Source organism: Mastomys coucha, unplaced genomic scaffold (assembly GCF_008632895.1).
Source record: "Mastomys coucha isolate ucsf_1 unplaced genomic scaffold, UCSF_Mcou_1 pScaffold3, whole genome shotgun sequence".
NCBI classification, from domain to species: Eukaryota; Metazoa; Chordata; class Mammalia; order Rodentia; family Muridae; genus Mastomys; species Mastomys coucha.
Window position 1 is genome coordinate 25,359,728 of NW_022196909.1, and position 17,028 is coordinate 25,376,755.

Sequence of the window (17,028 nt, forward strand, 5' to 3'; positions counted from 1 at the left end):
GTAGCTCAGCCTAGCAAGCATGAAGCCACGGACTTGATGCCCAGTACCGCATACAAAGTATAGTGGCATTGGTTATAATCTCAGTACCCAAGAGGAAGAAGCTGGAAGATCCAAAGTTCATGGATATCCTTGGTCACACAGAGTTCAAGGGCAGTCTGAGATCTGTGAAACCCCGTCTCAAGCAAAGCGATCCAATGGACTAAGTCCTAAGTACTGCCCCCAGGGAAGGACCGGACCATGCTCAGGAAGATCCAAATGCATAGCACCCTGATGTGCAGTGCTAGGAACATCCTATGGAAAAGCTACCTTTCACCGGAGTTTCTGACCACAGGAATGTGAAACGGTCGAAGCACAGTCTCTCCCTGGGTTTACTCTGACGAAGTTGGCTCTCACTGTTCTAGGCACAGATTTGACGGCAGGGTAGCTTTTGGCTACTGGCAATCACAAAATACCACAAAATGACAAAATGCCACACCCGGTGCCAAGGAAAGCTGGCGGAGACTAGGGAGGACGAATCCATGATTTTGTGGTGTTCTTGTAATCTTCACATTAATTGGGAATAATTCTCAACTACTAAAGCCCAGTCCCCCAGACAAAACCGTCGCTGCAGCTAGTAACTTTTCATCAGCCTACTTATAAACGTAATTTGGAGTCCAATGGCAAGGGAGTACATACTTCTATACCTGGTTTTTCAGGAGGCTCTTGCTTCTCAGGCAAAGATTTAGTTTTCATCCCAAACTGAATCCTGGTCTCTTCAGGATAATAAGAGACTAAGCTATTACATAAAACTCCCTGTAAGGAAGTCAGAAGTAAGGGAGGTGGCTCTCTCTGGGTTCTTTAGTGGTTGTGCTTAAACACACTGCTCACATAGGAGCATGCATCCCAGGACACAGAAGGCTCCCCCAGCAAGAAGAAGATAGAGCAGCTAGCACACCATACCGGCTTTCTCTTCCTATGTGTCAAACACAGCCATCATGGGAACAACAATGCATCAGTTGGAGTCCTGGTTATTGTTCTACTGTGAGAGGACACTTACGCCCAAGGCAGTTCTTATACCGGAAATCATTTAATTGGGTCCTGCTTAGGGATTTAGAGGTGTTGTCCATTACGATAGTGGCAGGGAACAGACGGGCATGGAACTGGAGCAGGTAGCTGAAAGTTTTACACCCTAACCTACAGGGAGCAGGCATACACACACACACACACACACACACACACACACACACACACACACACACGGCCTGATCTGGGCTTTAGGAACCTCAAAGCCCACCCACAGTAACACATCTTCTCCAATAAGGGCACACTTCTTCCAACAGGCAAGAAGGGTTGTTCTAATCCTTCCCAAACGGTCCCATTAACTGGGGATCAAGCATTCAAGCATATGAACCTATGGGGGCGGGCCATTCTCATTCAAACCCCCACAGTCAAGGAGTTCAAACTAGAACTTCTAGTAAATGTGCCCCAACTGTAACAGATTCCAAAACTGCCCGGGCCATTTTATGCAAGCAGAGTGGCAGCAAGAGAGGACTGCAACTCTAATGAAATGAAGGAAACTGCACTTCCCCTTCATGTCAGCCTGCAAGATTGCCCCAGCAAGGGGCACTAACGGGGCCCTGTTTCTCAGGTAATAATATTCTCCTCAATTCTATTTCCTACTAAGTATGTACTGTTCGCCAGCCAAAGCAACCCTGTGCCCAGCATATTGCCTTACTGCTATTTATCCAGAGACTTATGTTCTTGGCTATTTTCCTAAGAATAACAACTAAAACAGGAGGCCTGGGGACATTTGAAAATAAGCAGAACAAGCTGCAATACAATAGAGTAATTCTTCAAAAATTAAAAAAAAAAGTATTAAATGGAATAGCATTTGAACTGCCAATCCCATGAGGAATTTCCTCTTGCTTTTAAATACAGTCACTAACTATAAAAGAAGTGAAGCAATGAGAGGTTTTAGTTTGTAAGTTCTCTAGAGTAAAGCCAGGTCCTATTTTCCCTAAGAAAGGCAATCAATGATATGTTGAGGAACATGACTTATCTATAAGTGATAGAATTTTTCTCATAGTAAAAACTGATTTAAAAGAAAGATTGTAGTTTATGGTGAATTCTCCTTTGCCTGAATGTATTGTTTGTGCTTCGGGTACATCCAATGCTGGCAGAAGCCAGAAGAGGGCATCAGATCCTCAGGGTCACAGGCCTGGAGTCACAGCTGTCATGAGGGTGCTGGGAAAGGAACCCAGGTCCTCTGGAAGTGCAGCCAGTAGTCTTAACCAGACCCCAAAACAATAAATGTTTTAATGGAAGTATTATAAAATGAGAAAATCTTTTTGAAAAATGAAATAAGCAAACTCCCACCCCAGAAATAACAGTGTTAGCATGATGGCTACACTGGACACTGCTCTCCAGACTTGCACCTCCGGTTGTATACATACAAACACTGTTGAAGGTGTTAGCTCTTTACAGTATTATACTATACTATACACCAATGTGTCTATCTTCTTCCTAAAAAGAAATTATGGTCACTTTCCTGATTTTGCTTGCTTGAACGAAACACAAAATTGTTTCAACCTTCTTCAAAGCCAAATCATACCTGGAATTTTTCGCCTTTGTGCATCTGGGTTGATCTGAATTCGGGAGAATCTATAAAGGCACACGGGTAAATGTTATGCAGAAAATGTCCTCGATAGGAGACCTTCATTCTGGTAACAGAAGTCAAATGGTAACATACAGAATTTCACAACAAACAAACAACAAAGTAATTCTTCTCATCACCACAACATTATACTAATAATGGAGTTGTCATGATTTTAAAGATTCCACAGATAATGGACACAACTTAAAGTACTTCCAGAAACAGAAATATTTTTGAATGACTTTAAAAAAAAAAACCAGCATCCATTATTAATCCAGACCATGGTTTACATTGTTGCCACTCTTACAGCTGTAATGACAATGTAATTTGTATACTACAGACATTAGAGAGGAAAACATAACTATGTTTCAGGGCAGGCCTGGTAACAAGCAGCCATAGACCCAGTCACTCAAGAGGCTGAAGCCCAGGAGTTTGAGACATCATCTAAAACTACCATCAAAGGAACACTGTAATAACTATGCCCACAGAACATAGGTGACTCTCCACTCAGATGAGCCATATATACTGCAGTATTCAAAAACTATACAGGTCAAGCTTCTGAAATTTAAACACATTTCAACTTTGACTCATTAACTTGAAGCAAAAAGTCAACATGGTTAAAAAAAATAATCGCGGTATAAAACTTTATACCGTGAGTCGCAGTAAGATTTGGGGCCCTGGTGTCTGCCTATTGTTGGCACACTGCTCCACAGCAGCCCAAATTTAAGTTGCAAACTTGATCTTCACCAGGAGCCATGACTTCTTCCATTAGCTAGCAACATTTCCGTCCCAGAGGCTAGGAAAGGTGGATGGCAACCAAGGAATTCCCACTTCCACACACACTCACCTTCCCTTTAGGAGAATGCTAAGACGATCATCAACTGAGGTTTTGTCCTCTGTGGCATAAACCTGGCCCCTTTTCAAGGTCTGGATCATACAAAACTGTCCAGTTAACCTTCTAAATAAATCCGGAGGGACTCGGAGTGGCTCAAACAGCCGGTGGTAGACCCCGCCCAGCTCCTTTTCAATTTTGACCTGAAAGACAGCAAGCAACACCAAGGTCCTGCATGAAGCAGTCCCCAGACACTGACTCTGGAGGGCACAATATGGATTTCAAACACAAACAAATCTGTGATACACACCCGTGGCTCACTGTACGTGCTCAGAGGGGAATTAGAGGGTTAGTCATCAGTGGTGTACATTTACACTCTAAAAAGGAACCTTGAAGCTCAGAGTCTATTGGAAGTGCGTAGGGGCCAGGTGGGATGGCGGGGATAAGTTTGGTTACACCTCTTTATATGGACCCCTAAGCAACTGCTTGAGTTTTCGGGTTTGTCAAATCACACCCCTTCCTACCTCACTTAGCAGCAGTATGTACATAACAGTGTTTATTTCAAAGGACAAAACAACCTTAACTTATGATAGTGGGAAAGTAAGAGTAGATATAAACACAAATTTACAAAACAATGCATTGAGCATTATTTTTATGTTATTTAACGCCTCAAGGCAGTGAAGCCAACCCTCTCGGCTTCACATTTACATATTCATAAGCAAAGCAAAAGGGGAGGGCGGAGAGCGTTTGTGGTGGTTCAACCTAACCTAAACAACACAGAACTGAGATCCCACTGAAGAATAAGGCTGGCTACGAGTAGGGCACTGCACCTTAATGATCTTTTGTCACACTGTCTCAGGCCGAGGGCCTGCCACACGTCTGCATACAGCAGTGTCTGCCGGTTATAGTAACTGGGTGCACGGGAAATTGTACTGCCCTGTGGATGAACTCTGACCCAGTGAAGGGCCTCCCAGACACGTGGTGAGATCTACAGAACACAGAGCACAGCATTCTCTTCCGGGAGCTGCTTCTACCTGAGGTCACTCTCCTCTGCCCCACTGCTTCATTTCCCTGAAGAATCTTTTGTTTGTTTGTTTACTAATTGATTGATTGGCTGAAGTGATAGTCTGAGGAGAGAAAAAAACCAAGCGCTCAACTGTTCCATGTTCTTTCTGGGGCTCCAATCCCATCCATAAGCACTGCAGCCCAGCGACGAACACAGGACCTGGTACAGGCTAGTGACACACATCCTTGTCCTGCCATTCCTTACACCTCAGATCAAGACGCAGTTTCTTCGTGAGGTTGTCTGAATTCTCTTCTTTGGAAACATCTGTTCGTCAAAAGTTTCCCAGGACACACAGGGCTACAACAGCTAACGTGCGAGATGGTACTACTGCTCCCAATTTTTGCTGCCCCATTAGAGAATTGTCTACCTTACCCCGACACTAGCAGGCTTGGGCATGTCACTGGCTTTGGCCAGTGAAATATGAGCTGAAGTGACACATTTCATCTGAGCCGATTTTTTTTTTTAAAAAAAGTTTGTTTTTAAATTTTATGCATATGGGTATTTGGTCAACATTATGTGCATGCAGTACTGCTTATAGAGGCCCAAAGAGGGCACTGCATCTCCTGGACCTGGAGTAACAGCCGGATGGGGACTCCCATGTGGTATAGGGAACTAAACCCCCACCCAGATCCTCTGCAAATGCGGCTAGTGCTCTTCACCACTGAGTCACCTTCCAGTTCCTCGAGCCGATGTGTCAAGAGTCATCGGTGTTTTTCTGACCTCTGTAACAGCCCCCTCTCTGCTGTGAGAATACAGAGACCCTGAGATGAGTAAGATAGTGGGCTAGAACCAGTGATGCCAGTCCACAGAAAAGACGGGTGAGAAGAGAAGCCCTGGCATCGCGGCAATCTTTAGATCATCTGCTAAGCAGCCTAACCCAGGAAACCACTGACTGATCCGGGCAAGAGGCCCAAACTGAGCTCCTGCGTGAGAGGTCGTACAACGGTGGGGTGTACACAGTGCACAGCATCTGTGTCTCTGTGTGAAATCCCTGGTTTCGAACAGTTTTCTACATGAAACATAGAGCCAGGATGAGCATTACCATCTTGGGTCACTGAATGCTTGGGCTTAGAACAGTCGGCAAGCACGGATGGCTCGATTTCTAGGAACCCGGCTGCTTTCTACTTTGTTTCTAGGTTTATGCTTTGGGAAGTTATGTTGCTGTAGGTCTGGTTTTTTGTTTGTTTGTTTTTGTTTATCTTTTTCGAGACAGGGTTTCTCTGTGGAGCCCTGGCTGTCCTGGAACACACTCTGTACACCAGGCTGGCCTCGAACTCAGAAATCCGCCTGCCTCTGCCTCCCAAGTGCTGGGATTAAAGGTGTGCACCACCACCACCTGGCTTATTTTGTTTTTCATTATCATTGTCATTTTCTTTTCTTTCTTTCTTTCTTCCTTCCTCCCTCCCTCTCTTCTTCTTTCTCTCCTTCCTCCCTTCCTTCCTTTCTTTCTAATTTAAAAATGGAAGCCCATCACAGCTCCAAGCTGACTTCAAACTCACTAGGCTGGCCTTGACCTCCACCTGCCCCAGGGAATACTGGGAGATCACAGGGGTTTGACGCTACATTCAGACTCACATTGTTACTAAGAAAACACAGCAAGAGAAGCCAGGGTCCCAAATAAATAGTTACGTATGGATATTCTGGTAAAAAGCCACCAAAAGTGCTGATTTCTTCAAGTAAGTAGCTTAGGCTCAAGAAAGATAATAACCATTATGTTAAGAAAAGAGAATGAGCCATTTGCAAATCATTAGTATGAAATGGAAGCTGCCTATCGGTAATTTTATAATTAAGCAAAGATATTCCCCAGTGATATCTGAGTATCACCAGACCAGGAAATAGTCACATAATAGGCCTAAAAAAAGACAGCATTAGTCATGTCTTTCATGCTCCAGTGAGTCAAAGTTTTAAAAATTCATTTGTTAGATGAATTTCACAGATTTCAAATGTTTTTCTCTCAGGCATTTATTCAGAAAGCTCAATATTCCGAACAGTCAAGAGGGACCAAGGCTGTCAGGTGCTCACATGCACGCCTGAATGAAGTAATTTTAAAAAGCTTTCATATTTAAAGTCACTTTCTAATTTAAAAAAATTTTTAGTAATTACCGGTCTTTTCTTGTACAAAAGATATGAAAGATGCAAAATATTGATACCCAGGAATACCGAGTTCCAGATCATCATATCCAAGGCACAGCGGTAGAGAGTGGCCCAGACTACATAAAGGGTACATCCTGTGGAAGAATAGTCAACATATTAGATACTCATAACAGATTCAGCAAAGAGCTTAATATAACCCTCCTCTGTCTAGAAATCAAACATGTTCTAGAAATACTTAAGTCGAATACCACACTTTCATTGGAGTTTATTACTAAAATCGTCTCAACCCAAAATATATGTTTTGCTATTTCTATAGAAACAATGTTTTTGCTTGTTTGTTTGTTTTCCAAGACAGGGTCTCACTGTGTAGTTCTGGCTGTCCTGAAACTCACTGTGTAGACCAGGCCGACTTTGAACTCACAGAAATTCACCTGCCTCTGCCTCCTGACTGCTGAGACTAAAGGAATGTGGATAAGATTTTTTTTTAAAAAAAATATTCTTTTAAAAAATATTTTTTGAAAAAAACCATATTTAAAAGCTAAAGAAAAACACAGTTGAGGTTTAATATTACCTTAAGGTTTTCACATAGCTTCACCTAAAATAAACCTACTATGTGTACAAACTTAAAACTTATGCTAAAGGCAATGATTTTCCCATCTTCTTAAAGTCCTCTGTAAGGGGTTTATAACTACTATGATAGGCTTAAATGTAACTCAATTCAACCCTCTGTCTCCTGATAGGCAATCTCTGGGATTTGGAACACACACACACCACAACACAACACATAATACCCTCCCATACAACACACACACAACACAGCATACACACACAACATACAACATGATACAGCAAACACACATACAAAACATATCACAAACATACATACACATACCCCAGGTATAAATCCCCCAAACAACACCCCACATACACAGACACACAGACACACTACATACACACAACACAGTATACATACATAGATATATACAACACAGCACACCAAACACACATACAAAATGCAGTACATACAAGCCCCACATATACATACACACAATACACACACACATATAAAACACAGCATACACACATAAAACATAGCATACAGATACACACATACTTGCTACATACACATGCACACACACACATGGTTTCTTTGGTTCTCACTGTATTTCATTCTACAGGATCTCACCTGGAATGCGGGGACAGCAGACAGTATTCTATCAGCTGGGTTACATCCCTAGCCCTAGATGCTGTGGACCAGGATTTCTTACGGGGTCCCTTGTTCCACGGGACTAGGGATTCTGGCCAGGTGGGCACGGGATTCGGCTTTTGACAAACAGACTAGACACGAGTAGTGTAAGGTCTGAGTGTATTTCTTTAAAAATGACAAGAGGCTTTTACAATCATTGCAAAAGAGAAATGAAAAATCTGGCAGCTCAACAGTTGAGGTACCTCTGAGGCTATCTGAAACATACTGGGTCTAAAGCAGCAGCTATCTCCTCTGAACTGGTGCTGCATCCCCCGGCCCCAAGTGCTCTGGCCCCGGGGGACTGCAAGAGATACATGAATCTGAGTCCTAGCCCATCTAAGTTCTAGTGCTATTCCTGCATGTGAGTCCAAGCCCTTCTTCCCCCAGTCCTAGTGCTAGACTGAAGTCATGTAGGCAAGCGACCCCCACACCAAGGTCAGCAGGGTTTGGTAGCTAGGTGTGAAACAGGAGGAAGAGGGGTGGAGCCCTCCCTGTTGAGATATTCTTATGCTAATTCTCTGGTTCTTGCTGGAGGCAGGCAGAGGGGAATCCCGACCTAACACTTTCAGCTAATGTCCTAGAGTGAGAGAAACCTTTCAATTACTCTCTAGTACTTAAAACATTAAACTAGGATAGTTGGAAACATTGTGTCGGCCAGGAGACAATGCCCAATCTTAACCATTTACAAATCATTACTTGGGGTAGCTTTATGCCTAATTATGAGGTCGTGTTGATGATTGGAAAGACTAATCTGAAACACGTCTGAGTTAGAAGATACCAGCAACTGGTCTGAAATCCAGGAGGCACAGAACCCCTTTTGGGGCCTTATTGCCTCTTATCCTTTATCAGGATTTTATCCCCGATATTTTGGATGTGACTGGAGTAGGCGAGTGTGCATGGCACTAGAGTTTGTAGTTTTCTGAGACAGTGTCTCCCTTTGTAGACCAGGCTATCCTTAACTGCAAACTTTTCTGCCTCAGCCTCTTATTCACTGGGATTACAGCCATGCTGGCGCATTGCCTATATGATGGTGTACACCTATACGAGGGTAAGTAACACAAGTAACGGTATAAAAATACTTCTCCATTTATGGTTGTTTACTTAACTGAAGCTTAAGGCAAAGCAAGGGAAAGAATGTCACAGCTTCAGGTGACCCCGAAGAAAGGCTTTCCAAAAGGTTTCTACAAACTTACAAAACCAGTAGTGGGGAACCACCAGTATTGAATTGTCAATATTATAAAGTTTGAAACTCCTATCCAGGCACGGTGGCATACACCTTTGATCCCGGCACTTGGAAAGCAGAGGCAGGTGATCTTTTGTGAGTTTGAAGCCAGCCCAGTCTATAAAGTGAGATTCAATACTATTTTAACTTTTTTGAACCTCATTATTAAGTAAGGAACTATGTACTGAATGTCATTTTGCATTTCCATGACTAGTGGTGAACTCAAATATTCTATTTCCTTTGATGTTCCCAGACAAGATCCCATGTTGTTAACCTTGAGCCCTCAGTGTAGCTGAGTTCACCATTGAACTTCTGGTACTATCTCTCGAGTGCTGGCAGGCGCTACTATGCCTAGGGCTTCATGTAACATAGGTAAGTACCGTGCCAATGAGTGGCAGCCCCAGCCCAAGTGCAGACATTTCACAGAAACTTTTTAGTGACCTGAACTTTCACTTGGTGATCCGCTCATCAACTGGTCTCTTCCTGCACTTTCCTCATCAATTCTCTTGCTTTGTATAAGTATTTTATTTTCTGATTTCTATATTTTTAGTGGAAAATGACCACTAAGATGCAAATTCACAGATTCAGATTCACACGAAAGCAAATTTTTCACATTAAAAGTTAGCTATGTGCAATGCTGGGCTTCCGGGGAACGTCTGAATAAAGCGGATTCCTTTATTTCTTGGGCCTCAGTTTCCTTATTGATGGATGAATTATCAGGCTAAATAGATGCTTTCTGGCACACTTTACCTCCAGAACTCTTGCCTTAATACTTAAAGCTTGCATTAAGGGTTCTCCTCCAGCCAATTACATGTTCCTGCAATGGTGAACTACGTGAAAGTCAAACAGAATCCTGACAGCTGACTCTGCGAGTTACCCTTTCAGTCTCTTCTTACCAGTTTTTATATATTTCAAGCACAAAAAAACCTAGTTTTCCTTGGCATGATGCTAAAGTTTCTTCTCTTCTGTGCCCTTCTCCAGTTTACCCCGTGCCCACACGTAAGAGAAACCCTGGTCACCTCTCCAGAGCCAGCGGCACTATCATAGAGGACCTTGCATTACCATGGAGCCTGTCACCGCTCTTTGCTCTGAGCCCTTGGGAGAGACCTGCAGTGCACATCTCACACCTACGCTGTGACAGGACGTCTATTTTCACAAGGAAGGAGACCGCCTTCCTCAGCCTTTGTCGGATGTCTTACAAGTATCAAGAAATGCACCTAACTAAAGGGAAACTAGGAGAGAGAAATCCTAGGAAGAATTTGTTAATAATCCCTGGATAAAACAGCAGATTCTGTTGTTCAATATTTAAATGTGAATAAACTTAACATTTTCAAACAGCTGATAGGGCCAAAATAGTCATATTATTTACAAGTTATATAAATGTTACACTTGAATTGTTGTACATGGGAATTGATTTTATTGCCAGGTAATCTTTTCAAATCATACTGGTTGAGATGGCATTGTTTACTCCGTGCCAGGCACTAGCCTAACGTACATCTATGGAATCCTCACAATAACCCTAGAAGGTGGCTTTATTTTCACCCTTTCTTTGATGCAAGAGGAAACTGGAGTGACTGAAAGTTAAAAGTCATTGGCTCAAGTTACACCGTTAGCAAGCAGCAGAATTGGGGCTGGCATCACACACTCTGGCTCAACATCTACATACTGGGAAATGAATGAATTCTCTGACGCATAGAACCCGAACAGTATAGGAAAGCATACACAGCTTACACGCAGAACGGAAGGTAGGCACTGACTGTGCGGAGACCTACGTTCTAAGTTAGTGGACAGACTGCAGCCTGGATAACAAAGACTCGCATTTCTTCCATGACTCCTAGAAAGATGCTCTAAGCTCCCAATGCAAGGTCCATCTGATGCCAATTGTGCACACGCTATCCTCTAGGAAGCCTCACCTACAGATAACATCACTCTGAGCAGTATCATGTGGAGGTGAAGGGTGGTGGGAATTAGCAAACCAACTGCAAAGCAAACGTTCGCTACATGGAAAACCAGATGGTGAATCTCTCGCCAGTTCTCACAAGTGGTCTCATTGGAAGGCAAGGGTGTGAGACTTTCTAACTCAGATGTAAAGCCGGCTACAGTTGACTGCGCCAGGGGGCTGGACTCCGTGTAATTCATGTTGAAAAACCCTATAAAGACAAACACACAGTCAGTCATAAATGGGAACTTGTGACGGGGAATATGCCAAAATTATTTTTATGAATTACATGTTGGTAGACAGAGCTTTCTGGTACTTCTCACATACATAGGTTCAAACGCCAGTCCTGTCACAAAGTAGGTATGTCTTTTCCCTATGTGTCATAATGATCCCCCATTTGCCTCATGATGAAATGAATCATCTCGGAGTTCACGACGATTCCAACCGTGCAAAGTTCCTTACATTCAGGGGGTCTTTCATCTTCAGTTAAATGTCTCTGGAAACATTCTCTCTCTCCTTCTCTTTCTCTCTGTCTGTCTGTCTGTCTGTCTGTCTGTCTGTCTGTCTCTCATGTTTAGAAAAGAAACACCTACTTGAAGAGGGTGAGAATCACCAACACTCATGGTCACAGCATTCACGAGTTTAGTGGAATCTTCAAACTATTCACACTGAAGACTCAATCTAGGCACAGGGGAAAACTGCATAAAACTGGTTTCCAGAGTCCTTTAAAAAGGAACTCCCTCATATTAATTACTTAAAAGATTAAAATATGTAGAGGGTTCTACTCTGTGCCAGTGTTAAATCATTGCCACATACTTACCAAAATATGTGCACATAATACATAATCATATACAGTACTAGCAATATGCATGCACATAGAGAACTTAAATAGTTCTTTTATAAATAATTTTCTTTTATTCTCCAACTTAGGCCTCTATTTTTAACTCCTCAAATAATTCTAGTTGGTAGCATTTCACAAATTAAAAAGTAGCAAATGTACAATGTATATGTAGGTAGGTTTGTAAATGTACACTTAGATATTTAATATTAAGCTCCATAGCAAATGCATTTCAAACAATATACATTTTACACATACTTGTATAAAACATAACACAAAGTAACACTCTACCCTGTCTGTTATTATCCATTACTGGTCTCTGCTCTACATGCACAAAAACCTTCATTATTAATTACACAAAGCTGGTCCTTGACAAAACTATAAGGGTTTACAGAAGACAGGAGTTAATCTATTTCATTTTTACTGTCAAATGAAGACCCCAAATACCTTTAGAAATATATACATCTTTGAAATAAAGAAATTTGCATTTTAACATAATATTTTAAGTGGTATAATAATAGGTATGAACATCTTGAAAGGACATGAGACAAGTATATGTGGATGAATTCTGTATATCTTAAGATGACAAACACATTCATAAGTGAGTTATGAAGTGAGTTGAGTAAAGTTTACTTTTGTGACATTTGTTTTATGGGGCTTTAAAGAGGACAAGGGAGCACTCCAGCACCGAGACACCTACTCACCCTAAACAGTTCACAAATAATAACAGTTGACTTAAATATTGATTTTCTGCAAAAAGAAAAAAAAAAAAGGAGAATTCAACTACTTTCCAAACGTCTTAATGAAAATATAAGCTTATCAGGATGGGCTGGTTCCAAGATCCCAAATGTGAGTGTGAGTGTCATGCCTCCCTCCTGTTGCCATAGCTACCCAATGTCCTGTTGCCATAGCTACCCAATGTCCATAGGGGCCAGGGATAACCTGTACTGAACTATACACTTCCAAGGCCCTATAGAGAATGCCACTGAGGAAGAGCCTAAGGAGAGAAGACTGAATCACAACACGTTTGTAAAAACCATTTTTCACTCATACTTTCCTGCATCGGGTCAGCTTCTATACCACAAGCCATTAGGAAGCCACATAAACCAGCCAATGCCTCCTCCCTCCATAATCGGAGCCCCACCCCCACCCCACCCCGCCCCTTGGACTAGAGACAGCTGAACTCCATGGTCTTAAAAACTCGGTCGGGCTGTGATGTTCTAAAGCAGATTTTTGTACTAAATCAATCAACACGAACACCCCCTCATATTTCACCTATGTTACCTCCTAATCTGCTGCAGTTCACTTTTAGGTTTTAGAAGTGGCATCGAAAGCTTACACGTCTGGTCAAATGAAATTGGCAAGAAAACTATAATCTGCCTCAAAACCAGAAAATATTAATAGCCATCAAAATGTACTGCATGTGTTTATTTATTTCTGCAGGGGTGCACGGGTGCATAAGTCAGAGGACAGCTTGTTGGAGACGCTCCCCTTCCATTTCGCGGGTCCTGGGACAGCTTTCTCACCAGCCCTAAAGGCCAGGTTTAAATGCAGGCATATTGTAAAACATATTTTGCTGCGCTACATTTATGAAAGAGACGCAGATGTTATATGCAGCTGTAGGTATATAGATACATAAACTGTTGTGAAATGCTTCTTACCTGTCATAAATCAGTTCAATTTTTTCGATATCCAATGATTTAATCTAACGGCCTGCTTAATCACTACTTAATAGGTTTAAGTGGCCTACCCTCAACTCCCCCTATACAGAGAATGAATGGTGGATCTAATGAAGAAGGTTAGATTACTGGGTGGGTTTATAAACTGTCAAAATCAAAACGTCATCTTTCTCATTAGACCCTCCACGTCTAATTCCCCCATTCGCTCACTGTAGTAAAATCGTGCCCATCTACTGGTTTTCAAAATAGGCGTCTGCTGGTCTACATCCCTGACCGAGGAAGCAAGCTAGCATTAAAACCTTGACCAGACTAAGCAACATGAAGATGAACAGCGAGGAGCCAAAAACAAAAAACAAAACCTTTCGAGGAGACGTAACTCACTGCTATTTTCCAGGACTCTGCGCGCACCTCCGAGCGGCTCGGGGCGGCGGGTTTGTGGGATCGGGTCTGGCACCCAGCCGTTTCTCTAGGACGCGGGCCGGCGGAGGCGAGCACTCGTAGCTCCCGGCCCACTGCACCCGGCCCCGGGACCGGCTCGCCGGGCTCTCACAGCAGGGTCCGCGTCCAGAGCTCCGCGGCCCGGCGCCGTCCGGCCGAGGGACCCGAGCGCGGGCGGGCGGGCGAAGGGCGAAGGGCGGCTGCAAGGACGGCGCGGGGCGCGGGCGCGCCGCAAGTTGCTCGGCCGCTCGGTGCCCAACTTTTCCGCGCGATCTGGCGCTCGGGCTCCTTACCTGGCGCGTCCCGGGGCCGAGCGGCGGCCGCGCGCGCAAAGTTTGCGACGGCGGCGGGGAGCGGCGGCTGGACGGGCTCACGGCGGGTCCCCCAAGCGGCGTGGCCCGGGCCAGCTCCACGCTCGCGGACGCTTTGACTAAAATAGGCATCGCGGCGGCCGGCTGGGGCGCACGGCGCACGCGCCACCCGAGGTCGCCCCCGCGGGCGGAGCCCCGCGCCCTGCAGACCCGCCGCCCGGCCCGCCGCGGGCGCGCGCCCGGCTCCCGCGCTTCCTTGTTTGGGCATGGGCGGGGGCGCGCGCACGCAGGTCGCCCCCCCCACCCCCCCACCTCCAGTTAGGAAGGGCGGGGGAGTGAGGGCAGACCCTCGGAGAGCTGGCCCGAGGCTCGGAGGGCGCTGTTCCACCGACCTCCACCTACAAGCCACCGGGCTGGATTTCAGAGAAGCGAGCTTAAGGGTTTACGTTTAGGACCAGAAATTGAAAAAAAAAAAAAAAAAAGGGATATGGATATATGCTCCAATCAATATTTATCCTGAACACGGTATACCGGACTGGGTAAGAAATGCAAGAAAGATCACAGTAATGAAAAGTCGGTGGGATGAAGTTTACAGGACACATAGGGAGGTTAAATGGGCATCCGTCAGCCACCATGTGTGACAGAGAACGCGGTCCTGTGGGATCAAAGATCAAAACAGACCCCCGCTGTGTCAGGACGCTTATAGAGTACCCCGAGGTGCACATTGGTCCAGTCCCCCTAGTAGAGAGAGAGCACGCCTGCAGTTCCAGAGTCAAGTAGTACAGAGCAAGTTTCAATCTGTGTGCTCCAGTGGGCTCTGGGGCATTCCCCAAAGGCCTCTGTGTTCAGGGCGTGGCTCGGTCCCAGCATTATCGAACCTCTAAAACCTTTTAAAGAGGAGTTGGCTTGGCACTTGCAAAGAGCTTAGCAGCGCGAAGTCTGAGTTTTCAGTTCCGCAACGCAGGATGCCAACAGCCTAAAAGCTGTTATCCCAGTGTATCCATGGAGACAGGGGAGAATCCCTGGAAGCTTCAGTGGCAGGGCAGAAAAAATACGTCTCAAAGAAGGTGGAAGGCGAGACTACAACGGAAGTTTTCCTTTCCTCCACCTCTAGTGAGCCTGCTATCAAATCTCTCCCCTCCCCCCCTCCATCTCACCTTCAAGCCCATGCTCTCCCTATGCTCTCCTGTCTCCCCTCTTCCTCTCTTCATGAGTGTATGTCCCAGGACATGCAGAGGGATCATGCCTTGTCTTTTGACTCTCCCATTAGTTTAGTCTGGCTGACCAGCGATCCTCAAGGAACCTGCCTGTCACTGCCTCGTCAGAGCTGGGATTACAAACTGAACCTCCACACCCGACATTTTTAACATGGATTTGTCCTTCATACTTATGCAGCAAGGACTTTACTAGCTCGACCATATCTCCAGCTCTCTAGGGTTGTGTTGAGGGTTGAATTTCATCATGCCTGCAAAGGTTTTAGAATGGTGTTAATGCAAATTCTGGGTGCATGAATATGTATGGTCAGTTTAATTTCCTTTACGTTGTCTGAAATTGGTTTTCACCGCTAGCTATTCAGTCTGTTAGTTTCTAGATGTCCCGTCTGCCATTTTGGCTCCCACAATTAAATACATTTGAGGTACGGGTGTCGATCACTATAAATAAAAGATTTCCCTGTGTGGCTGTTCATTGGAAGATGGCCCATTATATGAGAACTGGAATTATATTCTAACCACAGAACAGTGAGTAAATTTTAGAACACTCTTGTTCTAGACGGCTATTAAAATAATTCATAGGACTGGAGAAATGAAGGTTTGGCTACTAAAGTGCTTACTGTACAAGCAAGAGGATTAAAGTTCCGATCCATTAATCCTGGGAGGGTGCACCCTCTAATTCCACTGGCAGAAAGCAGAGATAGGGAATCCCCAGAAAAGCCATCCAGTGAGACTAGCCATATGAGGAAGCTTTGGGCTTTACCTTCTAATTTTAAAAGAATTATTTATTATTTATTAATTATTATTATTTTTATTTGTGTGTATGTATATATGTTTGCTTGAGTCTATAGCAATCATGTACAGGAGCGCTCAAAGACTAATGGGTGTCAGATCCCCTGGTGTCTTAGGGTTTTCATTGCTGTGAAGACACCATGACCAAGGCAACTCTTATAAAGGCAGACATTTCATTGGAGCTGGCTTAGGTTCAGTTCATTATCACCATGGTGGGAAGCACGGCAGATCGCAGGCAGACCTGGTGCTGGAAGAGCTGAGAGTTCTACATCTTGATCCACAGGCAGCGACAGGAAACTCCCTCTTGCACTGGGCAGAACCTGAGCGTCAGAGTTCTCAAAGCCCACCTACTCAGTGACACACTTCCTCCAACAAGGCCACACCTCCTAAGAGTGCCACTTTCTATGGGCCAAGCATACTCAAGCCACCACACTAGAGTTGGAGTCATAGGCAGCTGTGAGCTGCCACTTACTGCTGGGAACCAAACATGGGTCCTCTCTGAGAGCAGCAAACACTCTTAACTGCGGAGCCATCACTTTAGCTTGGATCTCTGGGGCTTGATTGAGAGACCCTGCCTCAAAAAGTAAGATGGAAGAGCCTCAGGAAGGAATCCTCCTGAGATCAGCCTCAGGCTTTCACTGTCATGTGTGCACATGTACAGGATTTGCACGTGTCATGTGAAGACGTACAGAAAGGTATTACAGACATCGTAGTAATGCCTACTGCAT

The 17,028-nt window shown here is 44.4% G+C and overlaps 1 protein-coding gene across 6 annotated transcripts in view; it reads right to left on the reverse strand.

Moving 5' to 3' along the window:
* Bves (blood vessel epicardial substance) overlaps nt 1–14,504 on the reverse strand; it is a 34,475-nt gene extending 19,971 nt beyond the window's left edge. The window contains exons 1-6 of one of the 6 annotated variants that reach the window (XM_031347926.1): nt 14,280–14,504; nt 12,574–12,619; nt 11,006–11,242; nt 6,634–6,758; nt 3,480–3,667; nt 2,591–2,699 (exon numbers count right to left, since the gene is read on the reverse strand). In XM_031347926.1, coding sequence (XP_031203786.1) covers nt 2,591–2,699; nt 3,480–3,667; nt 6,634–6,758; nt 11,006–11,231 — 648 coding nt within the window. In that variant the 5' untranslated portion in view covers nt 11,232–11,242; nt 12,574–12,619; nt 14,280–14,504. The other 5 variants (XM_031347925.1, XM_031347923.1, XM_031347922.1 and 2 more) reach the window with 5 other exon arrangements.
* Between the last annotated feature and the right edge of the window lie 2,524 nt (nt 14,505–17,028).